We start from the raw sequence: 27,405 nt of genomic DNA on the forward strand, positions 1-27,405 counted from the left end.
TTGGAGCTCGGCGCGCGGGTCTAGGCGGCGGGTGTTGAAAAAGCTCTCCATCCCCCCGATGACGGAAGCAGAGGCCGACCGCTCAAGAGAGAGCGGGGCGCTGATAAAAAAAGACAAGAAGAAATTCAGAAAGAATCATTGCAAGAAAGGCAAAGGAAAAAATGCGAGGGGAGTCAAAGTACTTACGCAGATACTATTGGGGGCTGCTTTGGGGCCCTTTGGAATTGGGTCCCTTCGCGGCGGCCTCATGACGCCTAGTCGCGGTGGCCGGGTTCCTCGGTTTCTTTGGCCGGCTGTCAAACAGCGGCTTGGCGGCTCGGCGCTTCTGTGCGCCGCCTGGCACAGCAGCCGTGGCTGATGAGCTCCCGCCCGCCTTGTCGGCTCCGTGGGGGCGGCGTGGCTCATCTTCACCCTCATCATCGTCCGGCCACGCCTCAACGCCGCCTCCTCCGGAGCCGCCTGCTCCGCTGCCACCGCCTGTGGCGTCGTCTTCCTCCAAGGCAGCCGCCCCCAAATCAGGGTCGTCTGCATCGCTCACCGTCCGGTCCGGCTGGTATTCTTGGCCCTCCTCGAAGGTGTCGACTGCCGACTGGGACGTGATGATCTGCACAAGTGATTGATTGATCAGGCGACAAAAAGCAAAACTCAGCACATGAGAAGAAAAAGAATTGAGGGCTTACCGCAGGAGGAGGGTCTACGCGGGAGTACGGCCGCTTGCCGAACTGCCACTCTTCCTCTGAGAGCTTGCAGTTCGAAATAAAGTTTACCAGGCGGGCCGCCTCCACCTCCGGCATCTCCCTGGTGCACATCTGGCTCAGGTCTCGGTGCCCGCTCATCCGGCTGATCAAGTGAGGCCGGGTTTGGAGGGGGAGCACCCGGCGCACCATGAAGGCGGTTAGCAGGTCCGAGGCCTTCAGGCCTTCCGACTCTGTCATCTCTCGGAGCCAGGCGATGGCGGCAAGGGAGGCGGCCGACAGTACCTTTGGCTTGAAGGTCCAGTTGGTGCGGGGTTCGGCTGGCGGGCCGGCCTTGTACGCCGGCAGGTTGACGAAGTCGTGCTCCGGGTGGACGTTCTTCACGTAGAAGTACGACCGCGGCCAAAGCTTGACCGACTGTGTCAGGCTGATGGCCGGGAAGCAGTTCCTGGTGCCCGGGCGACGCACTGCGACAAAGGTGCCGCACTGAGCCGCCTCATTCTTGGCGGCGGTGCCGAGCTTGGTGTAGAAGAATCCGCCCCACAACTCGAGGGTGGGGGGAATGCCGAGATAACCCTCGCAGAGGGTGACGAAGGCCGACAACAACACCACCATATTGGGCGTCAGGTGGTGCGGTTGAAGGCGCTAGAAGTGGAGGAAGGCTCGGAGGAAGTCACTCACCGGCAGGCCAAGGCCGCGGATGAAGTGCGAGCGAAAGACAACCCGCTTCCCTTCCTGCGGTGCCAGCAAGATCTCCTCCTCGGGCGGCGTGCGTGCCCGGACGTAGTTCTCGCCGGGCAGCCGTCGCGTTTGGCGGAGGAAGGCGATGTGATCTTCATGCATGTTGGAGCCATCCCAAGCCCTGGCCCGCACCATGAGGCTCGGAATCGATGGAGGCAAAGAACTTGGGCGAGCGAGCGGACCCGCGGTGGTGCGGCGGCTCTACGGGCGAGATGCGCTCGACGACTAGGAGCTGTGGTGGCACTTAGGCAAGGCGACGAGAGCGTGAAAGCAGCAGCGAGAGGAAGAAGGAAGATGGGAGAGTGGGGGCGCGCATGCGTCTGCCACCCCTCACCTTCCTCTACTTATAGCCCCAGGCGGAGAAGCCGAAGGGGCAAGAACGCGGGGGTCGTGGGATTAACTACGCCCACGCCCCCACAATCCCGCTTTAACCGCGCAGTAACGACGTGTAGTTACTGCGCGGCGGGATTCCAACCGTTCACCTCGGTCGCACCGGATCCGCGCGCACGCCGAGGCACGGGAGTGGCGGGCCCCAGCCTATGGCGATGTCCCGTCACGCGCGTGGGCTGGCAGGCCGGCCCAGCTGGCTGGCGCCACATGGCGCGCAGACAACAGGTGGCCAGGCTGCTGCCTGGCTGGCGCGCCACCCGGCTCCCGCCGCGACGTTTCAAAATCATCAGGCGGTCCGCCAGGTTGCGGCCGGTTTGTACCAATCGGCACTTCAAGGGGCGGACGAAACAAGATCACCAGACCACTCAGAGTAGGAAGCTGCTGAGGCTTCTCGCTTTCGTAGCTGTGATGCCCCACCAGCTTTGGGGACTACTCTCGGAGTAAACGATCACGGGTAGCCTCATCTGCTCCCCATGGCGATTTAAGACATCGGGGCCGGCTACGCCCCTCAAACCCCAAGGACGAATTACCGCCTTCTCTGGGCCGGCTGGTAGAGTCGGCCGGCCACCAGAGGGCGACACTCTTCAGAAGAAGGCCATGAGATGGGCCAACTCCTGGCATACGGCCTCCAAAAAGGCCGGCTCCTAGCAGACGGCCCCTCATGCCCTCGAAGTTTGCACCGCATTAAGGTGACGAGACGGGTGTGGCTGTAGTATCGTCTGCCACCCCTGAATCCAGGGCGGAGCGTGGCCATAGTGCCACATACCGGACAGACATCCCCGTCCGGCGTGGCACTGTTGCCACGTGGCCCATGACATCACCCATAGCAGAGAGGGCCATGCCCCCACTACGGGCTGTCGGTACGGCCCGCTGGCGGCGGGCCCTACCCGACCGTACGAAACCGGAAGGCGGCCAGCTTCGACCAGCCGGCGCAAGGGGAGGCCGACTCCCAGCAGGCGGCCCTCCCCCTCCCTCAGAATCTGTGCGTCATTAACCAGTAGAGATGGGGAATGGCTACAGTGAACGCCCGCCAGGAGGCGACACTGTAGCCACGCCTTCCCCGACAAAGCACACATCATCAGTGGCATTGCCACAGTGTTAAGCTGCCGGCAGGACCCGCAAGCGGCGGGCGCTGCTTGTAGGCGAAGTACAAGATAGCTGACGGGATCCACCAGGCGGCGGGCCCCAGCGGCCGGCGGAGAAGCCGGCGACCATAGACACTGATAGCCGGGTCCTACACCCGGCCAGATTACCGTTGTACCCCTGGGGGGTATGTTGGGGAACGTAGCAGAAATTCAAAATTTTCCTACGCGTCACCAAGATCTATCTATGGAGAAACCAGCAACGAGTAGAAAGAGAGTGCATCTACATACCCTTGTAGATCGCTAAGCGGAAGCGTTCAAGTGAACGGGGTTGATGGAGTCGTACTCGTCGTGATTCAAATCACCGATGACCAAGTGCCGAACGGACGGCACCTCCGCGTTCAACACACGTACAGCCCGGTAACGTCTCCCACGCCTTGATCCAGCAAGGAGAGAGGGAGAGGTTGAGGAAGACTCCATCCAGCAGCAGCACAACGGCGTGGTGGTGGTGGAGGAGCGTGGCAATCCTGCAGGGCTTCGCCGAGCACCTACGGGAGAGGAGGAGGAGAACTTGGGAGAGAGGGAGGGGCTGCACCAAAGGCATAAGGTGTGTTTGAGAGGCCCTCCTACCCCACTATATATAGGGATCCCAAGGGGGGGGTGCGCCAGCCCCTAGGAGATCCAATCTCCAAGGGTGCGGCGGCCAGGGGAGGAGTCCTCCCCCCCCAAGGCACCTAGGAGGTGCCTTCCCCTGCTGGGACTCTTCCTTTAGGGTTTCCCCAGGCGCATGGGCCTCTTGGGGCTGGTGCCCTTGGCCCATGTAGGCCAAGGCGCACCCCCTACAGCCCATGTGGCCCCCCGGGGCAGGTGGCCCCACCCGGTGGGCCCCCGGGACCCTTCCGGTGGTCCCGGTACAATACCGATGACCCCGAAACTTGTCCCGATGGCCGAAACAGGACTTCCTATATATAAATCTTTACCTCCGGACCATTCCGGAACTCCTCGTGACGTCCGGGATCTCATCCGGGACTCCGAACAACATTCGGTAACCACATACAAGCTTTCTTTATAACCCTAGCGTCATCGAACCTTAAGTGTGTAGACCCTACGGGTTCGGGAGACATGCAGACATGACCGAGACGTTCTCCGGTCAATAACCAACAGCGGGATCTGGATACCCATGTTGGCTCCCACATGTTCCACGATGATCTCATCGGATGAACCACGATGTCAAGGACTCAATCGATCCCGTATACAATTCCCTTTGTCTAGCGGTATTTTACTTGCCCGAGATTCGATCGTCGGTATCCAATACCTTGTTCAATCTCGTTACCGGCAAGTCACTTTACTCGTTCCATAACACATCATCCCGTGATCAACTCCTTGGTCACATTGCGCATATGATGATGTCCTACCGAGTGGGCCCAGAGATACCTCTCCGTTTACACGGAGTGACAAATCCCAGTCTCGATCCGCATAAAACAATAGATACTTTCGGAGATACCTGTAGTGCACCTTTATAGTCACCCAGTTACATTGTGACGTTTGATACACCCAAAGCACTCCTACGGTATCCAGGAGTTACACGCTCTCATGGTCAAAGGAAGAGATACTTGACATTGGCAAAGCTCTAGCAAACGAACTACACGATCTTTTGTGCTAGGCTTAGGATTGGGTCTTGTCCATCACATCATTCTCCTAATGATGTGATCCCGTTATCAACGACATCCAATGTCCATGGCCAGGAAACCGTAACCATCTATTGATTAACGAGCTAGTCAACTAGAGGCTTACTAGGGACATGGTGTTGTCTATGTATCCACACATGTATCTGAGTTTCCTATCAATACAATTCTAGCATGGATAATAAACGATTATCATGAACAAGGAAATATAATAATAATCAATTTATTATTGCCTCTAGGGCATATTTCCAACAGTCTCCCACTTGCACTAGAGTCAATAATCTAGTTCACATCGATATGTGATTAACACTCAAGGTCACATCCCCATGTGACTAACACCCAAAGAGTTTACTAGAGTCAATAATCTAGTTCACATTTACCATGTGATTAACACTCGATGAGTTCTGGGTTTGATCATGTTATGCTTGTGAGAGAGGTTATAGTCAACGGGTCTGAACCTTTCAGATCCGTGTGTGCTTTACAAATCTCTATGTCATCTCCTAGATGCAGCTACCACGTTCTATTTGGAGCTATTCCAAATAACTGTTCTACTTGGAGCTATTCTAAATTGTTGCGCCATTATACGTATCCGGTATCTCTACTCAGAGCTATCCGGATAGGTGTTAAGCTTGCATCGACGTAACCCTTTACGACGAACCCCTTTACCACCTCCATAATCGAGAAAATTCCTTAGTCCACTAGTTACTAAGGATAACTTTGACCGCTGTCCTGTGATCCATTCTTGGATCACTCTTGTACCCCTTGACTGACTCATGGTAAAGCACACTTCAGGTGCGGTACACAGCATAGCATACTGTAGAGCCTATGTCTTAAGCATAGGGGACGACCTTCGTTCCTTTCTCTCTATTCTGCCATGGTCAAGCTTTAAGTCTTAACTTCATACCTTACAACTCAGGCAAGAACTCCTTCTTTGACTGATCCATCTTGAACACCTTCAAGATCACGTCAAGGCATGTGCTCATTTGAAAGTACCATTAAGCGTTTTAATCTATCCTTATAGATCTTGATGCTCAATGCTCAAGCAGCTTAATCCAGGCTTTTCCATTGAAAAATACTTTCCAAATAACCCTTTATGCTTTCCAGAAATTCTACGTCATTTCTGATCATTAACATGTCAACAACATATACTCATCAGAAATTCTATAGTGCTCCCACTCACTTCTTTGGAAATACAAGTTTCTCATAAACTTTGTATACACCCAAAATCTTTGATCATCATCAAAGCATACATTCCAACTCCGAGATGCTCACTCCAGTCCTTAGAAGGATCGCTGGAGCTTTGCATACTTATTAGCATCTTTCGGGATTGACAAAACCTTCCGGTTGTATCACATACAACCTTTCCTCAGGAAAATCGTCGAGGAAACAATGTTTTGACATCCTATCTGCAAGATTTCATAAATAATGCAGTAATCGCTAATATAATTCCAACAGACTCTTAGCATCGCTACGAGTGAGAAAGTCTCATCGTAGTCAACTCCTTGAACTTGTCGAAAAACATCTTAACGACAAGTCGAGCTTTCTCAATGGTGACACTTACCATCATTGTCTGTCTTCCTTTCAAAATCCATATGTACCTAACAGCCTTACGACCATCAAGTAGTTCTTCCAAAGTCCACACTTTGTTTTCATATATGGATCCTCTCTCGGATTACATGGCCTCGAGCCATTTATTGGAATCCGGGCCCACCATCGCTTCTTCATAGCTCGTAGGTTCATTGTTGTCTAGCAACATGACTTCCAAGACAGGATTACGTACCACTTTGAAGTAGTACGTATCCTTGTCATCCCACGAGGTTTGGTAGTGACTTGATCCGAAGTTTCATGATCAATATCATAAGCTTCCACTTCAATTGGTGTAGGTGCCACAGGAACAACTTCCTGTGCCCTGCCACACACTTGTTGAAGAGACGGTTCAATAACCTCATCAAGTTTCCACCATCCTCCCACTCAATTCTTTCGAGAGAAACCTTTCCTCGAGAAAGGACCCGATTCTAGAAACAATTCATATTGTTTTCGGATCTGAATTAGGAGGTATACCCAACTGTTTTGGGTGTCCTATGAAGATGTACTTTATCCGCTTTGGGTTCGAGCTTAATCCTGAAACTTTTTCACATAAGCGTCGCAGCCCCAAACCTTTAAGAAACGACAACTTAGGTTTCTCTAAACCATAATTCATACGGTGTCATCTCAACGGAATTACGTGGTGCCCTATTTAAAGTGAATGTGGTTGTCTCTAATGCCTAACCCATAAACGATAGTGGTAATTCGATAAGAGACATCATGGTATGCACCATATCCAATAGGGTGCAACTATGATGTTCGGACACACCATCACACTATGGTGTTCCAGGCGGTATTAATTGTGAAACAATTTCCACAATGTCTTAATTGTGTGCCAAAACTCGTGATTTAGATATTCATCTCTATGATCATATCATAGATATTTTATCCTCTTGTCACGATGATCTTTCAACTTCACACTGAAATTACTTGAACCTTTCAATAATTCAGACTCGTGATTCATCAAGTAAATATACTCGAATCATCTGTGAAGTAAGAACATAACGATATTCACTGCATGCCTCAGCACTCATTGGACTGCACACATCAAAATGTGTTACTTCCAACAAGTTGCTATCTTGTTCCATCTTACTGAAAACGAGGCTTTTCAGTCATCTTGCCCATGTGGTATGACTTGCATGTCCCAAGTGATTCAAAATCAAGTGAGTCAAAACGGTCCATTTGCATGGAGTTTCTTCATGCATATACACCAATAGACATGGTTCGCATGTCTCAAACTTTTCAAAAACGAGTGAGCCCAAAGATCCATCAATATGGAGCTTCTTCATGCGTTTTATACCGATATGACTTACGTGGCAGTGCCACAAGTAGGTGGTACTATCATTACTATCTTTTGGCATGAACATGTGTATCCCTACGATCAAGATTCAATAAACCATTCCTTTAGGTGCAAGAGCACTTATTCAGGTTTAATACTAATCTTGATGGTAGAGGGAGAGTGCGATGTTAGATCACATCAAACTTGGAAACACTTCCAACACATATCGTCAGCTCACCTTTAGCTAGTCTCCGTTTATTCCGTAGCTTTTATTTCGAGTTACTAACACTTAGCAACCGAACCGGTATCCAATACCCTGGTGCTACTAGGAGTACTAGCAAAGTACACATTAACACAATGTATATCCAATATACTTCTATCGACCTTGCCAGCCTTCTTATCTACCAAGTATCTAGGGTAATTCTGCTCTAGTGGTTGTTCCCCTTATTACAGAAGCACTTAGTCTCGGGTTTGGGTTCAACCTTGGGTTTCTTCACTAGAGCAGCAGCTGATTTGCCGTTTCATGAAGTATCCCTTCTTGCCCTTGCCCTTCTTGAAACTAGTGGTTTCACCAACCATCAACAATTGATGCTCCTTCTTGATTTCTACTTTCGCGGTGTCAAACATCGCGAATACCTCAAGGATCATCATATCTATCCCTGATATGTTATAGTTCATCACGAAGCTCTAACAGCTTGGTGGCAATGACTTTGGAGAACCATCACTGTCTTATCTGGAAGATCAACTCCCACTCGATTCAAATGATTGTTGTACTCAGACAATCTGAGCACAAGCTCAACAATTGAGCTTTTCTCCTTAGTTTGCAGGCTAAGAAAATCGTCGGAGGTCTTATACCTCTTGACGTGGGCACGAGCCTGAAATCCCAATTTCAGCCCTCAAAACATCTCATATGTTTCGCGATGTTTCAAAAACATCTTTGGTGCCTCAATTCTAAACCGTTTAACTGAACTATCACGTAGTTATCAAAACGTGTATGTTCGATGTTCGAAACATCCACAAACGACGTTTGGGGTTCAGCACATTGAGCAGCGCATTAAGGACATAAGCTTTCTACTGTCCGCATAATCGCTACTTTCAACTTTCAACTATAATTTTCTCTAGGAACATATCTAAACAGTAGAACTATAGCGCGAGCTACGACATAATTTGCAAAGGGTCTTTTGACTATGTTCAAGATAATTAAGTTCATCTTATGAACTCCCACTCAGATAGACATCCCTCTGGTCATCTAAGTGATTACATGATCCGAGTCAAACTAGGCCGTGTCCGATCATCACGTGAGACGGACTAGTCATCATCGGTGAACATCTTCATGTTGATCGTATCTTCTATACGACTCATGCTCGACCTTTCGGTCTCCGTGTTCCGAGGCCATGTCTGTACATGCTAGGCTCGTCAAGTTAACCCTAAGTGTTTTGCGTGTGTTCCGAGGCCATGTCTGTACATGCTAGGCTCGTCAACACCCGTTGTATTTGAACGTCTGAATAAAACACCCGATCATCACGTGATGTTTTGAAACAGCGAACTGTCGCAACGGTGCACAGTTAGGGGAGAACACTTCTTGAAATTGTTGTAAGGGATCATCTTATTTACTACCGTCGTTCTAAGCAAATAAGATGTATAAACATGATAAACATCACATGCAATCAAATAGTGACATGATATGGCCATCATCACTTTGCTCCTTTTGATCTCCATCTTCGGGGCTCCATGATCATCATCGTCACCGGCATGACACCATGATCTCCATCATCATGATCTCCATCATCGTGTCTTCATGAAGTTGCCTCGCCAACTATTACTTCTACTACTATGGCTAACGGTTAGCAATAAAGTAAAGTAATTACATGACGTTTTAAGTTGACACGCAGGTCACAAATAAATAAAGACAACTCCTATGGCTCCTGCCGGTTGTCATACTCATCGACATGCAAGTCGTGAATCCTATTACAAGAACATGATCAATCTCATACATCGCATATCATTCATCACATTCTTGTTGGCCATATCACATCACAAAGCATACCCTGCAAAAACAAGTTAGACGTCCTCTAATTGTTGTTTGCATGTTTTACGTGGCTGCTATGGGTTTCTAGCAAGAACGTTTCTTACCTACGCATGAACCACAACGTGATATGCCAATTGCTATTTACCCTTCATAAGGACCCTTTTCATCGAATCCGATCCGACTAAAGTGGGAGAGACAGACACCCGCCAGCCACCTTATGCAACTAGTGCATGTTTGTCGGTGGAACCGGTCTCACGTAAGCGTACGTGTAAGGTTGGTCCGGGCCGCTTCATCCCACGATGCTGCCGAATCAAGATAAGACTAGTAACGGCAAGCATATTGAACAATATCGACGCCCACAACTACTTTGTGTTCTACTCGTGCAAAGAATCTACGCAATAGACCTAGCTCATGATGCCACTGTTGGGGAACGTAGCAGAAATTCAAAATTTTTCCTACGAATCACCAAGATCTATCTATGGAGAGACCAGCAACGAGTAGAAAGAGAGTGCATCTACATACCCTTGTAGATCGCTAAGCGGAAGCGTTCATGTGAACGGGGTTGATGGAGTCGTACTCGTCGTGATTCAGATCACCGATGATCCTAGTGCCGAACGGACGGCACCTCCGCGTTCAACACACGTACAGCTCGACGATGTCTCCCACGCCTTGATCCAGCAAGGAGAGAGGGAGAGGTTGAGGAAGACTCCATCCAGCAGCAGCACAACGGCGTGGTGATGATGGAGGAGCGTGGCAATCCTGCAGGGCTTCGCCAAGCACCTACGGGAGAGGAGGAGGTGTCACGGGAGGGAGGGAGGCGCCAAGGGCTCAGGTATGGATGCCCTCCCTCCCCTCCACTATATATAGGGGCAGGGGAGAGGGGGGAGGCGCAGCCTTGCCCCCTCCTCCAAGGAAGGGGTGCGGCTAAGGAGGGGGGAGGAGTCCATCCTCCCCAAGGCACCTCGGAGGTGCCTTCCCCCTTTAGGACTCTCCCCTTTTTCCTTTATCTTGGCGCATGGGCCTCTAGGGGCTGGTGCCCTTGGCCCATGTAGGCCAAGGCGCACCCCCTACAGCCCATGTGCCCCCCCGGGGCAGGTGGCCCCACCCGGTGGGCCCCCGGGACCCTTCCGGTGGTCCCGGTACAATACCGATGACCCCGAAACTTGTCCCGATGGCCGAAACAGGACTTCCTATATATAAATCTTTACCTCCGGACCATTCCGGAACTCCTCGTGACGTCCGGGATCTCATCCGAGACTCCGAACAACATTCGGTAACCACATACAAGCTTCCTTTATAACCCTAGCGTCATCGAACCTTAAGTGTGTAGACCCTACGGGTTCGGGAGACATGCAGACATGACCGAGACGTTCTCCGGTCAATAACCAACAGCGGGATCTGGATACCCATGTTGGCTCCCACATGTTCCACGATGATCTCATCGGATGAACCACGATGTCAAGGACTCAATCAATCCCGTATACAATTCCCTTTGTCTAGCGATATGGTACTTGCCCGAGATTCGATCGTCGGTATACCGATACCTTGTTCAATTTCGTTACCGGCAAGTCTCTTTACTCGTTCCGTAACACATCATCCCGTGATCAACCCCTTGGTCACATTGTGCACATTATGATGATGTCCTACCGAGTGGGCCCAGAGATACCTCTCCGTTTACACGGAGTGACAAAATCCCAATCTCGATTCGTGCCAACCCAATAGACACTTTCAGAGATACCCGTAGTGTACCTTTATAGCCACCCAGTTACGTTGTGACGTTTGGCACACCCAAAGCACTCCTACGGTATCCGGGAGTTGCACAATCTCATGGTCTAAGGAAATGATACTTGACATTAGAAAAGCTTTAGCATACGAACTACATGATCTTGTGCTAGGCTTAGGATTGGGTCTTTGTCCATCACATCATTCTCCTAATGATGTGATCCCGTTATCAACGACATCCAATGTCCATGGTCCGGAAACCATAACCATCTATTGATTAACGAGCTAGTCAACTAGAGGCTTACTAGGGACATGGTGTTGTCTATGTATCCACACATGTATCTGAGTTTCCTATCAATACAATTCTAGCATGGATAATAAACGATTATCATGAACAAGGAAATATAATAATAATCAATTTATTATTGCCTCTAGGGCATATTTCCAACAGGGTAGGCCTATATAAACCCCCCCAGGGCACCCATGCAAAGGGTTCATATTTTAGTCATCACACACACACCCATACAGAGAGGAAGCTAGGGCCAGCCTTGTTCCTTTTCCCCCTCTGGAGAAACAGCTCAAGGAGCGAGCTTGTAGCCACCATTGTTGCTTGAGTGATCATGCGGAGACCCTGCAGAGCAAGACTAGGGGTGTTATCTCCTAGGAGAGCCCCGAACCTGGGTAAAGTTCGCCGGCATACGTGTCTATGCCTCATCCCGTTTCCTGGCACCGGCGACGTCTTACTATCCCCCACCATGATAATCCATCCTTTGGCATATGTCGCCCGACACCCCCAACAGTCAGCATAATCGACCGCCGCCTTAACGGCTTCTCCAAAGCAGAAAAGTTCGCTTTTTATGGAAGTTAATTTTAAGACCCGACATTTGCTCAAACGCTGAAAGCAAGAGTTGTAGGTTTCGAGCCTTGTCCAGGTTATGTTCCATAAAAAGAACTGTGTCATGGGCATATTGTAGAATAGAGAGGCCACCATCCACAAGGTGTGGCACTACTCCTGCAATATGTCTGTCCTGCTTGACACACTCAATCAGAATGACCAACATGTCAGCAACAAGGTTAACTAACATCGAGGACATGGAGTCACCCTGTCGTAGTCCTTTTTTGGTCTGAAAGTAATGGCCTATCATCATCATTGAATTTGATGGCCACGCTACCTTCAGTTACAAAATTGTGGATCCATTGACGCCATTTATCAGAGAAACCTTTCATCCTTAAGGCCTGTTGGAGGAAAGACCATTTAACCTTATCATAGGCTTTTTCAAAGTCAATTTTGGATACTACTCCACTCATGTTTTTTCGGCGCATCTTGTGAACGGTCTCATGCAGGATTACTACGCCATCAAGTATATCCCTTCCTTGCATGAACGCCGTTTGAGATGGCCGAACAACATGGTCAACTATCGAGTTTAACCTGTTCGTAGCTACTTTGGTGAAAATCTTGAAGCTGACATTAAGTAGGCATATGGGTCTATATTGTTGGATCCGTTCAGCCTCCTTAATCTTCGGCAACAAAACAATCTCGCCAAAATTCAGCCTGAATAGGTCAAGTTGGTCAGCATGAAGACAATTGAACAACTCCAAAAGGTCAGACTTGATGATATACCAGTAATTTTGATAGAATTCTGCAGGGATGCCATCTGGTCTTGGAGCTTTGTTATGTTCCATTTGGAACTTCGGTGCTCTCAGAAAAGTGTCGTGAGGAAGTCATTCTCTTCTGCCGTGACTTGAGGAATATCATCTGTTCGGTTCTCGTCATGGGTGAAATTCCCTTCATCCGGCGGCCCGAACAGAGATTTGTAGTAGCTGGTGATATACTTTTTGAGCTCCTCATGACCTTCAATCCGCCCTTCATCTTGTTGGAGACTATAAGTACGTTTCTTCCTATGTCGACCATTGGCGACCAATTGGAAGTATCTTGTATTATTATCTCCCATCAATATGAAATCAACTTTGGATCTTTGGTAATATTTGATTTCCTCTTCTCGCAAAAGACGTCCAACCTTCTCATTGGATTGATTTTTCAAATCAATCTCTTGTTGAGATAAGATGCGCATCTCTGCAATTTTATCGAGGTCATCAATAATGGTAGAGAGGCGTTGTTTTTCTTTTTTATACATCCCATTGGTGTGTTTAGCCCATCCAGAGAGGTGTCGCCTCATGCCCTTATTTTAAAGTTCCATCTCTGAATGAGTGTACGACCAACAGCGGGCTTCTCCCAAATGTTCTTGACCATGTCTACAAAACCTTGCCGATGCAACCATCCCAATTCAAACTTGAAAGGGCGACATGCCGATGTGTTCATAGAGTTAGAGTCAAGAATGATTGGTGCATGATCTGATAGTGCCTTGATACGCTCTAGGGCTCGAACGGTTACCAGAGGAAATTTTAGCTCCTATTCGGTATCCATGAGTACCCTATCGAGCTTCTCGTATGTCGGCACATAACGGTTATTAGCCCAAGTGAATTTTGTCGTCCCGACATACTAACCTCCCAAAGATCTGAACTGTCAATCACTGCATTGAATAGGAACGGCCAGTGAGTATCGAAGCGATCATTATTTTTCTCTTCCTGTTACCTAAGGATATTGAAGTCTCCTCCAATAAGCATTGGGTACCGGTTATCCTTAGCCAGGTTCACCAATTCCCGAAGGAAAGCGGATATATGCTCATCTTGGGCAGCCCCATAGACTGCGACCAGGCTCCATGTAAAATTATCCGCTCTGTTTCGTAGGTGAAATTTGATATGAAATTCACCTAAGGAAAAAGCCAATAAATCCATGGTTGCGGTCTGAATCCCAAGAAGGATTTCTCAAGACCTTCCACGAGCTGGTAAACTATGCCACGAATAGTCGAAACCACCGGATAGGTGGTCGAGGACATGCGGGCGAAAGTCACCTTTACCAGCCTCAGAAATTGCCACAAAGTTCAAACCGTGTTCACGCACACAATCACCGACGTGTTTATGCTTAGCCAAGTCTGAAAGACCTTTGCTATTTCAAAACATGCCTCTCATGTGGAAACCCGAATCGGTGTGGAAATCTTCGCCTTCTTGGGCGTTTTTTGTTTCTTTTTCGAGGGAAGTGATTTAGATTTATGCGAAGTCGTTGTGAAGTCACAAAACATGGACTCAGGTCTTGCGTCATCCAATCCAACCTCGGTAACCTCATCAACCAAGTAGGAGATAAGTGGACCATCATATGTGGCATGCGTTTCATCATCGTCCTCGGTTTCGGTGTCTGGTGGGGTGCTAATACGCCTTGGAGAAACCTTTAATCGGTCAATCTCCATATGTTTAAATACCCGAACCGACAAATTAATTTCAGAATTATTCTTTCCAATAGAGACACCGACGTTCTTCAAGCCAGTAGAAATGCGAGTATCTGAAAAGAAAAGAAAAGATTTTACGAAAGACAGACTTGGTGAGTAGTCCAAATTCCTCGGGGCCTGACGGCGCATTGCCTTCGACAGAGAATGCTCATCAGTTGGAGACGAACCATCAGCGTAGACGGCATGACGGCTACTACGTCGAAGAGGCGAAGCCAGCCCTCCAGACAAGGTACCCTCCGAAGCCGTGGGTTGAGCTGTAGTTGTCTGTGAAATTGGCGGGGACGCGGCAGCCCCCGAGGTTGGTGAAGAGGGACGTGCCACCGGTCCCATCGGAACAGTCGCGACGGGTGCAGTAGCAAAAGTCGTGTGACATGCAGCTGGACCAAGAGGAACCATGGCGACCGGAGCGCAAACTGAAGAAGCCATTACAAAACCCGCAGTAGTATCTTGCACGCGTCCCGGAGCAGCAGCGACAGGCAACACATGCGCTGCATCCACACACACAGGAGGCTGCCCGCGCAGCGCCTACTCGCGGAGCATCTATTTCTCCACTCTGTATTTTCAACTGAAGCTCAGGCCGTTCCGGAAACGGAGTCGTGCGGAGTGGCGAGACTCCGAACAGGCCCTTGGTCTGCCTTCTTCCCGTTCGTCTTCGTCCCAAACTTCTTCACGTTCTTGACCAGGGACCGGATGGATGGCAGGGGCCGACGGTCACAGAGGCGTCCTGAACGGCCATCGTGCAGAGGAGGTCTCGGGGGCATCCAAGAAAGCAAAAGAACCCGATGCTATTTGCTGGTCAATACATTCAGTTTGTTGCATGGTCAGATCAATTGAACATCTCATAACTAAATGCAGTTGAAGAATGAAGGACAGCTTTGATTAGTGAGCTACCCCTAGATTGTATATGATTATAGCCACTTGATTATTATTCCTCCATCCATTAATTTAATTACAAAAATGTACCCCTCTCTCAACCATGACGCCCACCCCACATCTCCCACCAAAAAATGGGATGCACTGAAACCAATACGAGTAAGAAAAATGATCAAGAACCACAGGTATGCATGCCAACAAATTGGGAAGGGATCGGAAGCAAGAAGTTGGCCATGCACGCTCCTCGGGAGTTCATCCATGGCCATCAATTCTAAGCTCCTTGCAAGTTACTACGCTTCACTTGTTCCTCAGCCTGCTCCCCCTCTCTTCCGCCGTCCTGCCCTTCCTCGCCGCCGTCTTCGTCGACGCCGATAGCGACCTGGTCATTGCAGCCGCCTCGCCCTGGGCGCGCCCTTCATGGCCGCCCCGCCGCGGCCGGTGCACATCCGACCTGTGGTCCATGGCCGCCGCTTCGTCCTCTCTGCCTGTTGCCGTGAGCCTGGAGACGGCATCGACTGAGGCCCGGTCCGGTGGCGCGACGCTATGGCTGCCGCCCGCGCCGGTTGTTCTCTCCTGCTCAACGAATAGAAGCTGCACGATGGTCCGCAACGGCATCCGATCATTGGATACCGCCTGAGCCCGCACGTCCGGCGATAGCTTCCGGCAGTCGATCAACCGGCACAGCCGCTTCCTGTCCGCCTTGCTCAGGTCCGGGTGTTCCTGCACGCATGGATCGATGAACCAAATTCGATTAGGTGGCAGGGATCATCGCATAAAACTTGACACATTTTTTCAGTTTGTGACCTTGAGGTAGGTGTCGACGGCGCGGTAGAGGCCGTCGTGGTCGCTCCGGGCGATGCCGGGCAGGCACTCGGCCAGGTCGATGAACTTGCCGATGGGAAACTCACTGTCGAGGGCGATCGTCTTAAGGTATTCGTCGAAGATTCTGACCACCTTCTCCATGGCGACGCTCATCCTCCGGCGCTCGTCGGGAGCCGCCGGCCGCTGGAACTGCGCCAAGAAGTGCTCCAGCACGGCCTCCGCCGCGCCGACGTCGTACGCCTGCGGTTCCGACGGCAGCGGGATGAGCAGGTCCACCGCCTTGGCCTCGTCGAGCTGGGACCCGGCCTGCCGGATCAGCTGCGCGCGCGTCGACGACGACGCGCCGACGTAGTTCGCCACACGCAGCAGCCGGAGGAGGAACCGTCCCGTGACCGACCCCGCGTCGCCGGGGATCATGGTGACGACGGTCTCCAGCACGCGCCTCTGCTTGGCGAGCGCCTCCTCAGCCGCCGCGGCCGCCGCCGTGAAGGAGGAGCTCTGACTCTGAGACGCGTGCCCGTTGGCGGTTCCGCCGGTGTAGAGCGGGTCCGGGAGGTGCTTGCAGGCGTAGACGTGCAGGGCCTCGCCGATGAGCGGCGACGGGAGCATGCGCGTGGCGCGCACGGTGGAGACGACCGAGCGGAACACCTCGATGTCCAGCTCGGAGATGTCCTCCGTCCACCAGTCCTTGGGCACCGACTGGTGGGGCCTCTTGGCGTAGCCCGGCCTCGTGTACGTGTACGACCACGCGACCTGCACACAGAAAAACAAACTATTCAAAAGAAATCTTGGCGCCAAATGAACCGCCGTTCCCAAATCGACAGCGGCCTGCCAACAGACCTGGGAGGGCGGGAGGAGGATCTTCTCGACAATGGAGTCGACGCATGGCTGGACGATGCGGCTCTCGGACCAGCCGGAGATCCGCCACGCCGCCTGCAGCGCGGCAATGGAGTCCCTCCAGCCGTGGAGGACGCAGGACTCGAAGAAGGTGTCGAGCTTGGAGACGAGGTTGCCCTTGGCGACGTGCTCCGTCATCCGGAGGAACCGCGCCGCCAGCGTCGCCGGTACGAAGTTGCTGGCGCTGATGCTGATGGCGATGCCGTAGCAGAACTTGGCGCAGATCTCGAAGGCCTCCTCGCCGCCCGGTATGTCGTGGAGCGCCACCGGCACCGGTAGCTGCTCGTCGGCCTCCGTGTCGGAGCAGAGGCGCTGCAGGAGGCCGCACTTGAGCAGCAGGGGGAACTACAGGGTAAAAACACCTGAAATCAAGAGGCTGGACATTGGAAATGGGAAACGATCAAAATTGCTAGTTGCCCTACAACTACAACTTGTACTCGTGTCAAGAGTCAAGACTCAGGATTAGCATTTTCTTTCTTCTCCCACTCTTTTTTTGGGGGTGTGTAACTGTGATATTAATCCTGAAAATCTGAGAAAAAAAATGCTTGTAAGCTGTTAACCAAGAGGCATCACGTTGTCCATGAATTTTCCTTTTCACTATGGAGAAACTGAAAATAACACTGAGGCAACAATTCAGACCCACTCTATTACAAATTACCCCAAAATTCAAATGCAAAAGGTAGATTACATCCTTGCAAAATAGTATCCGAGTGAAATTTATGTTTAAAAAAAAAACGAGACAAGTAATGTTGCACTTTCCTGGCAAGTTAGAGTCACTGCTGAAGTTCTACTCCTAGTTAATCCCCGTTGTCTTTTGTGTTTCATGCAGCACAATACACTTGACTGAATCTGAACCTAACTGATAGTGTGACTTAAACTAGTCCCAGGATCTTAGCCAAAACCAAAATTTGTTAACAGATCTGAAGTAAGAGCTTCAGCAGAGCAGTGCACATGCATCACTAAGGCCCTAAGTCACTAACTAGTGACATTCAGAACAGAGGACTAAAGAGAAATTCACCCTATTCTCCCTACTTGCTTAACACCTTACTCGGTTTAGATGTTATTTATGAGGAGCTTTTCAAGCGTGGATCTGGAAAGGGAGCGGCACACATTATTTATGCTTCAACCTTGACAATCCTGGTAAAGTGAATCCTCGGTCCTATGAACCCAACCCGATGTAGGTTTGTCATTTGGAAAGAATGATTAAACAAATATAGAGTCGGTTTGAAGTCATGATTAGGCTTTGATCGATGCCTGCTAATCATTGCGAGCGGCGAACGGCCTAGTAAAGGCGCCTTAGTTCGTACCATCGTTAGGCCACAGGTGACATATCTTGAGGAAATAAAATGCTAAAGGAGAACATGTGAGCCCATAAACTATCTGAAGAAGATGAAACTAGATGAGGAAGTTTCATGCTATAATAATTCAGAGTAATCGCTAAGGTAATGTGGCCATAGGATCTGTAAGGCTTTATACGTGTGTGTACGACAAGAGTCGATGATCAAGTACACCTCTTTTTTATCAACTTTAGGGCTTTGATGTGGAATAAAATCTTTTCAGTGAAGAAGTTCCTCGTGAAGGATTTGGTGACAACTTAAGGTATTTTAGGTGATTTAATATTCATATAAACTACTTGTGGGGCCATAATTCTTATGACAAGTACATATTTGCCTGAAAATTGAAAAAGATCAGCAGGTATATCTATGAGGAAACATACCTTGTGCAGTTGATACTTTGTATTGTTGACATGTATGATAAGATCAGCAGGTATGTCTGACACTACTGACCTGCCAAGCCATAAGTAAACCCTGTATTAATTATTGACACTGTAATGTTGCATTGGCTAACCCCTCTCTTAACATGTGACACTGTAGATATACTATTGACTGCAAGGATGAAAATTTGCACATTTACCTGACGGCTTGTTCGGTGTAGAATGTGTCAGGCTTTGACCCAAGCTTCATGTACTTCATTGTCTAGAACTTCTTGATGTCCTGCTACAGCTGCTCTGCTTTTGATTGCTTCAAGAAAATACGGAGCAAAGGGAGTAAGTTTGGTGATTCTTCAGTTATTTGATTGTAAGAATATCGATTGAGATATAATTAGCACAGAAGATGTCTAAAATCGACATAAGTTTTCTGGAAACAAAAATTCATTATGTTACAACCTATGACAACCCAAAACAAAACAGATAATTAATCAGGATACAGTGATTCAGATAACCACTGTCCACTGTTACAACTCGTTTTCATAAGAGTGAATTCCACTTTTTACCTTGTAGTTGTACATTTGTGACACATATTACCCCATTTAGCGGAAATTTTATCGAAATATCAGATTTTAAAGACTTTTAACACGGTTTTACCCCAGTTTTACATTTTCTTTGTTTATGGTCGATAGGATCGGCATGTTGCGTTATTGATTCGTAAAAAAATCTGTAAGGATCGGAGGGCATCATTGGCGATCTTGTCCAAGCTTCTCTTGTCTATCTGTTCCATTCCTTGTGGCCGTCCATATATTTTTGGATCCGGAGCATCACCTCACACCTTACCTGATGGACACGCATCAGAAAACGAGAGTCCAAAGCTTTCAAAAGGGGTATTCTAGACGAATTTTCACTCGACGGGGTAATTAGTGTCACAAATGTACAAATATGGGGTAAAAAGTGGAATTCACTCTTTTCATAACCTTGTATACAACTCAACAACAAATAAGTTCTTCCAAAGTAAACAAGCAACAGATGGAGGTCAATGGAAAAATAAACATGTGTAGAAGAAGTAAAACCAATAAAATGCTGATTGGGCTAAAGTGGATGTAAACCTTGATGAACCAAAGAGAAGCCCAGAAAACCTTAAAGATCTGCCATCTAAAAAAAGCTGAACCTCAAGCTCATGGAAAAATGTGGCTCTTGTTCTCCTTTACAGAAAAGGCACAATCAGGCCCAGCTAGTATATATATGCTCTAAGGGAGAGGAGCTTTCAGGACCACACATTCCACTATGTGTGTGTGTGCGTGTTCTTTCTTGATAGCAGCCTGGCCCCATCCTTCCAAGCTCTCCACAGCCTTTCACCTTAAGAGTATCTTTGAGAAAATAAAAAGGTATAGTTGATGTGATTTTTTTTGTATGCATTTCCTTGGGGTTTATGCAAGCATGACTTCACAGCTAGTCACACCTACAAACATGGTGGCATTTTAGGGGTTCTGTGGTTTGAGTAGGCTCACCTCACCCTCTCTGCTGAGGGTGTGTTGATGTGACTTGTGTGCACACTCATCCTCCATTACAAAGACATGGTGCAGGCCACATTGGTGACATAGGTACATTGTGGGAGGCAGCTTTTTAAGGAAGCGAAAAATCCAAGATAAGGTAATTGAGATTTTCCTGAAAGGAGCTAGAGAGATGGGAGGGGGCTAACCTAGATACTGGTTGAGGGTGAAATAACATATAGTTTAATACAAGCTTTTCATGAGAGGGAAATGAACACCCAAGAGAAGAATATCTGTCGGAGTTTGGGATCCCTGTGTGTTTGGTTTACGAATGTGTGATGTGTGTGTGTGTACCTAGCAGTTGCTTGAGTGCCCAAGCATCAAGGCATTAAGGAAGACATATGGGGCCTCCATGCAACTCAATGTCCCTTGAGGCTGATGCTGCTGCACCAAACTCCAGCTTGTACCATAGACATTGAGAGAGAGAGAGAGAGAGAGAGAGAGAGAGAGAGAGAGAGAGAGAGAGAGAGAGAGAGAGAGAGAGAGAGAGAGAGAGAGAGAGAGAGAGAGAGGTCAGTGTGGCATGGAAAAGGCAGGAGAACAAACAGTGGTGATCTATGTATGGCACCAATGCTCTGTGCTGGTTTCAGATGGAATAGTAAGTACCTCAGGCACCACCACAACCACAAGCCTAAGGCCCCATCATGCATGTATGCATGACTTGCTCTTCCTCCTCCTCTCCTTTTGCTGTCCTCCCTTTTCTGCACAAGATGTTGGCAACTTGGCATCATCTCACTGTCCATTTATGTATGCAGGCCTCAGGGTGTGCAAGTGCTGCAGCCTTTGCCATATGGTCACTACTCACTACCTAACTACATGGATATATGGAGTTTGATTGAGCACCTACAATTAAAAGCTGGAGTTTTCTTTTATCAAACAGATATATAAATGAACAGTAGTTCCATTTTTTTTCCAGACGGGGACGCCTTTCAACGGGCCAGTCTTTTTCGTGTAATTCCGAATGAACTCACTGATTAACTAGTGGACTGAAACGTCAAGTGCAGCTAGGACGAAATGTACAGATTCAATGGAGGAAGGAGAGGGGTCGTTGGTTGCATGATGGAAGCCAAGGACCATGCAACACATGGGCTTAATGTTTCTGCAGCTGGTGTCTGCCCTGGCGAAATTAGGCAGTACAAGCAGTATTCAATGTATGAACTGGAAAATGGAAATGGAAGAAGAAAAACGCAGAATGCATCCCCCGTTTCTTTCTCATAATAAAGATGAGGTGGAAACTGAAAAAGAAATGGAGACAAGGCAGTTACTACATGTGGACGGCAAGCATGCATCATTGCACGCACTTTTTCCTGTATGGGGCACTCCATGGAGGATTTCCTTTTCATTTATGTATCTATAAAATTAATGGCTATAATAAAGACTTGAAAATTGTTAAGGAAAAACACCATTTGGCAAGAGAAGAACTCAGGGACTTGAGTTTTTCTTGGTTGAGAAATATTTTTGCTGTTGCCAAGGACAGGAATGGGCGCAGTCGCAACGATCTCGAGGTTTTGATTTCATTGCCTCTCCGTAGGGACTAAGGCCTCTTTGGTAATGCAAATTGAAACTCGTGTGCATGCAAGTTGCAGCTAGTGTAGGGAGAGAGAAAGAAGAGCACCTTAATTAGGATTTAGGAGCGGCGGTTGCATGCGCCGTCCAGTTCCTCGAAGATCCAGAAATTTTGTCCCAGACGCTAGCTGCAGGGGAGGCGTTGGAGTCTTCTTCTTCTTCTTCTTCTTCCTCCTCGACCTCCTCCTTGGAGTCTGTCTCTCTCCGTCCGCGTTGAGAGAGGAAGGAGAGAGAGGGAGAGAATTGTTGGGGATTGTTGCAGTATGAGATGAGTGCAGTGGGTCGAGGGAGTTATATGAAGGGAGAAGAGGAGGAGGATGCTGACAATCAAGAGATATCCGACGCTGAAGATTCTCTACTTATTGAGTGAGAGGTGAATTCAATCAAGATCAAGAGAGAGGAATAGAAAAGGGGAGAGGGAAGGAGGGAGGGAGGGAGAGGGTCCAGGATCTTGTTGACCCCACAACTCGGCGGATCGGAGGGTCGATAGCCGGTGTATTATTGCCATCACTAGGTTCGATCGACGTCGCCCCCGATCCCAATAGGCCCAAAAAGCAGCATCATCAGCCCAGCCCCGGCCGGGGGGAAACCCGAGTTGATCTTGATCGAGGCGTTGTTGTTGGTCTCTCAACGAATGGCTAACACGGCAACACACAGTTAATTTGTTCCTACGAGTGTTACTACTATATAGCATCTCTCCACTCCTTGTGGATCTCGTGATAGTGCGGCGAATCCTTTCTACAGCTCCAGCTTTTATTTCCTAAAACCCAAACGGCGTCGACTCTACAAGATCTAACGGCTGATATTGCTCTGCCCCTCTGGGATCTAAGAATTTAATAATAAGGAAATATTACTAGTTGATCACAACAACATTAAGTACCCGCTAAAAAAAACACGACATTAATACTCATGATTTGTAGCACAATGATACTGCTGAGTAGTAAAGATTCCGGCAGAGGAGCGGCGCATCGGCGGCTCGTTCTGACCGCAGTAATGGTCGTTTAATGGTTTTGGAATCTTGATAGAACTTTTGTTATGTTTGAGATGCTTTGTACTTTCGATGAATTTTTATAATAGATCTGATCAAATTCGTAAAAAAGAGAGAATAATACTGCTGAGTTGTGAAGACTTGCATGCAACGTTTTGGGGGAAAATAGTGAGAACCTAAGATTATTTGGACGAATTGCAAATAACCCGTTTTGACTTCCTCCAAATCATGAATTATTTCAACCAACTAAAATAGCAAATACAAGTGCTCTTTTGATCTCGAGCTCATACGCTGCCGCATGAACAATAAAATAAAAAAGTAAAAAAATTCAAAAAAATCTGAATTTTTTCTGTGATGAACATCGATGAATGTTCTAACCGTGTGCAAAATTTCAGGTCGAAATGACATTCGTGGAGGTATGGAAAAAAATAATAACAAAATCGATGCTCTAAAATGTTTCCAACAATAGTCTTTTTGGACCATCGTTTTTTTTGCCCAGACCTCCACGGATGTCGTTTCAACCCGAAATTTTGCACGCGGTTAAAAAATTATCAATGTTCATCAGAAAAAATTCAGGTTTTTTTTGAATCTTTTACTATTTTTTTGATTTTACTGTTCATGCGGGAGCATATGAGCTCGGGATCAAATACTCCATGTCGAGCAAATACGACTATTTTTAAAAATAACAACAAATAACTCATGATCTTCATGTTTAGATTTAAGACTAAGTATCACTAATCCTAAAGTGGGAGCTGATAGGGTCGCCTCACCTCCCACCAACCCTATATTGTGCTCGCGAGCGTCTTACATATGGCCTTTGCTCAAGCACAACCAATTTGGGCCAACCCATTTGATGCATGCATTAGCTCAATGAAATCGACACATTCCAGAAACAACTCATGCATTAACTAATTCAAATCAAATGTTAAGAAAATGTCAACTAAATCCAAACTTTTGCTTGCATCCACTAATCGTACCCAAATCAAATCAAATCTTAACAAAACATCAATTATAATCAAAGTTGGCCAGCCCATTTAACGCATGCACTCATTTTATTTTATTTCTATGTTTTTTTGGTTTCCTTTTTTCCTGTTTCATCTCTACTCCGAAAGGGAAAGTTGGTAGGCCGGTATCCATGGTTTATTTTCACCTCACCGGTTTAGTTTTGCCTCACCTCCCATCACCACCCCTTCACACTGGTTTTCTTTCCTTCTGTCTCACGTTAGTTTCCCCCCTCTGCTACTCCCGTATGAGTTGTTTGGTTTCCCCAAGAGAAAGGGTGATGTAGCATAGCAGCAGAAAATAATTCCCTTGGTTAAGAACCAAGATTTAATCGAACCAGTAAGAGTCTACAAGCTAACAAGATAAACATCACCTACACAGACAAAATAAATGCTTGCACCCAACTTTGCAAGGGGGTTTTCAATCCCCTTGTCTTTCTAGTTGCAAGGTTAAAAGCAAATAGTGATAGATAGTGATATGACAAACAATAAAATAGTAATTGTAAATAAGGTAGGAATGTAGAATGGACCCGTGGGCCATAGGTTCGTTAGTGACTTCTCTATCGAAAGCAAGTAATGGCATGGTAAAGAAATTACTATTGGGCAATTGACATATAACAACATTCGTACGAGGGAATTCCAACTATATCTACTGTTGGGGAACGCAGTAATTTCAAAAAAAAAAATCCTACGCACACGCAAGATCTATCTAGGTGATGCATAGCAACGAGAGGGGAAGAGTGTTGTCCACGTACCCTCGTAGACCGTAAGCGGAAACGTTATGACAACGCGGTTGATGTAGTCGAACGTCTTCACGATCCGACCGATTCTAACACCGAAGGTACGGCACCTCCGCGATCTGCACACGTTCAGCTCGGTGACATCCCACAAACTCTAGATCCAGCTGAGTGTCGAGCGAGAGTTTCGTCAGCACGACGGCGTGATGACGGTGATGATGATGCTACCGGAACAGGGCTTCGCCTAAGCACCGCTACGATATGACTGAGGTGGATTATGGTGGAGGGGGGCACCGCACACGGTTAAGACAATGATCAACTTGTGTGTCTATGGGGTGCCCCCTCCCCTGTATATAAAGGAGTGGAGGAGGGGGGAGGGCCGGCCCTCTATGGTGCGCCCTAGGGGGGTCCTCCTCCCACTAGGAGTAGGATTCCCCCCTTCCAAGTAGTAGGAGTAGGAGAGAAGGAAGGGGATGAGAGAAGGAAGGAAAGGGGGGCACCCAATTCAGATTGGGCTAGGGGGGTGCGCCTCCCACCTTTTCCCTTCCCCTCCTCTATTCCACTAAGGCCCAATAAGGCCCGTATACTCCCTGGGGGGTTCCGATAACCTCCCCGTACTCCGGAAAATGCCCAAACTCATCTGGAACCGTTCCGATGTCCAAACATAGGCTTCCAATATATCGATCTTTATGTCTCGACCATTTCGAGACTCCTCGTCATGTCCGTGATCAAATCCGGGACTCTGAACTACCTTCGGTACATCAAAACACATAAACTCATAATACTGATCGTCACTGAATGTTAAGCGTGCGGACCCTACGGGTTCGAGAACTATGTAGACATGACCAAGATTCATCTCCGGTCAATAACCAATAGCGGAACCTAGATGCTCATATTGGTTCCTACATATTCTACGAAGATCTTTATTGGCCAAACCGCACAACAACATACAGTGTTTCCTTTGTCATCGGTATGTTAGTTGCCCGAGATTCCATCGTCGGTATCTCAATACCTAGTTCAATCTCGTTACCGGCAAGTCTCTTTACTCGTTCCGTAATGCACCATCCCGCAACTAACTCATTAGTTACATTGCTTGCAAGGCTTATAGTGATGTGCATTACCGAGAGGGCCCAGAGATACCCCTCCGATACTCGGAATGACAAATCATAATCTCGATCTATGCCAACTCAACAAACACCATCGGAGACACCTGTAGAGCATCTTTATAGTCACCCAGTTACGTTGTGACGTTTGATAGCACACTAAGTGTTCCTCCGGTATTCGGGAGTTGCATGATCTCATAGTCATAGGAACATGTGTAGGTATGGAGAAAGCAATAGCAATAAACTAAATGATCATCGTGCTAAGCTAACGGATGGGTCAAGTCAATCACATCATTCTCTAATGATGTGATCCCGTTAATCAAGTGAAAACTCTTGTCTATGGTCAGGAAACATAACCATCATTGATTCAACGAGCTAGTCAAGTAGAGGCATACTTGTGACACTCTGTTTGTCTGTGTATTCACACATGTACTAAGTTTCTAGTTAATACAATTCTAGTATGAATAATGAACATTTATCATGATATAAGGAAATATAAATAACAACTTTATTATTGCCTCTAGGGCATATTTCCTTCAGTCTCCCACTTGCACTAGAGTCAATAATCCGGATTACATTGTAATGATTCTAACACCCATGGAGTCTTAGTGCTGATCATGTTTTGCTCGTGAGAGAGGCTTAGTCAACGGGTCTGCAACATTCAGATTCATATGTATCTTGCAAATCTCTATGTCTCCCTCCTTGACTTGATCGCGGATGGAATTGAAGCGTCTCTTGATGTGCTTGGTTCTCTTGTGAAATCTGGATTCCTTAGCCAAGGCAATTGCGCCAGTATTGTCACAAATGATTTTCATTGGACCCAATGCACTAGGTATGACACCTAGATCGGATATGAACTCCTTCATCCAGACTTCTTCATTTGGTGCTTCCGAAGCAGCTTTGTACTCCGCTTCACACATAGATCCCGCCACGAAGCTCTGCTTGGAACTGCAGCAACTGACAGCTCCACCATTTAACAAAAATACGTATCCGGTTCGTGACTTAGAGTCATCCGGATCAGTGTCAAAGCTTGCATTGACGTAACCATTTACGATGAGCTCCTTGTCACCTCCATAAATGAGAAACATATACTTAGTCCTTTTCAGGTATTTCAGGATGTTCTTGACCGTTGTCCAGTGATCCACTCCTGGATTACTTTGGTACCTCTCTGCTAAACTAATATCAAGGCACACATCAGGTCTGGTACACAGCATTGCATACATGATAGAACCTTGGCTGAAGCATAGGGAATGACTTTCATTTTCTCTCTATCTTCTGCAGTGGTCGGGCATTGAGTCTGACTCAACTTCAGACCTTGTAATACATGCAAGAACCCTTTCTTTGCTTGATCCATTTTGAACTTCTTCAAAACTTTATCAAGGTATGTGCTTTGTGAAAGTCCAATTAAGCATCTTGATCTATCTCTATTGATCTTGATGCCCAATATATAAGCAGCTTCACCGAGGTCTTTCATTAAAAAATTCTTATTCAAGTATCCTTTTATGCTATTCAGAAATTCATTATCATTTCCGATCAGCAATATGTCATCTACATATAATATCAGAAATGCTACAGAGCTCCCACTCACTTCCTTGTAAATACA

At 47.7% G+C, this 27,405-nt stretch overlaps 1 protein-coding gene across 7 annotated transcripts; it reads right to left on the minus strand.

The window, feature by feature from the left end:
- Positions 1-15,430: 15,430 nt before the first annotated feature.
- Positions 15,431-22,630, minus strand: LOC123103383 (BTB/POZ domain-containing protein At5g47800). Of its 7 annotated transcripts, none has more exons than XM_044524942.1 (7): positions 22,023-22,630; positions 21,014-21,108; positions 19,058-19,164; positions 18,861-18,951; positions 17,087-17,488; positions 16,229-16,999; positions 15,431-16,144 (listed from the first exon to the last, which is right to left on the minus strand). In XM_044524942.1, the coding sequence occupies exons 3-7, from the start codon at positions 19,114-19,116 to the stop codon at positions 15,722-15,724; spliced, it is 1,746 nt and encodes a 581-aa protein (XP_044380877.1). In that variant the 5' UTR covers positions 19,117-19,164; positions 21,014-21,108; positions 22,023-22,630; the 3' UTR covers positions 15,431-15,721. The 7 variants fall into 7 exon arrangements, with proteins under 7 accessions (XP_044380877.1, XP_044380879.1, XP_044380880.1 ...); XM_044524944.1 differs by having other exon boundaries at positions 18,861-18,930; positions 22,023-22,629; XM_044524945.1 differs by having other exon boundaries at positions 17,087-17,505; positions 18,861-18,930; positions 22,023-22,629.
- Positions 22,631-27,405: the final 4,775 nt, after the last annotated feature.

The sequence above is a fragment of the Triticum aestivum genome, chromosome 5A (assembly GCF_018294505.1).
Source record: "Triticum aestivum cultivar Chinese Spring chromosome 5A, IWGSC CS RefSeq v2.1, whole genome shotgun sequence".
Classification (NCBI taxonomy): Eukaryota; Viridiplantae; Streptophyta; class Magnoliopsida; order Poales; family Poaceae; genus Triticum; species Triticum aestivum.

What these genes read in the sequence shown, in the direction of transcription:
- LOC123103383 (XM_044524941.1), bottom strand. Translation starts at nt 19,116, where the DNA reads ATGAAGTACATGAAGCTTGGGTCAAAGCCTGACACATTCTACACCGAA. An exon ending in TACACCGAACAAGCCGTCAG is followed by an intron (nt 18,952 to 19,057) that starts GTAAATGTGCAA and finishes TAATTAATACAG; the next exon opens with GGTTTACTTATGGCTTGGCA. An exon ending in TCCTCCTCCCGCCCTCCCAG is followed by an intron (nt 17,000 to 17,086) that starts GTCTGTTGGCAG and finishes TTCTGTGTGCAG; the next exon opens with GTCGCGTGGTCGTACACGTA.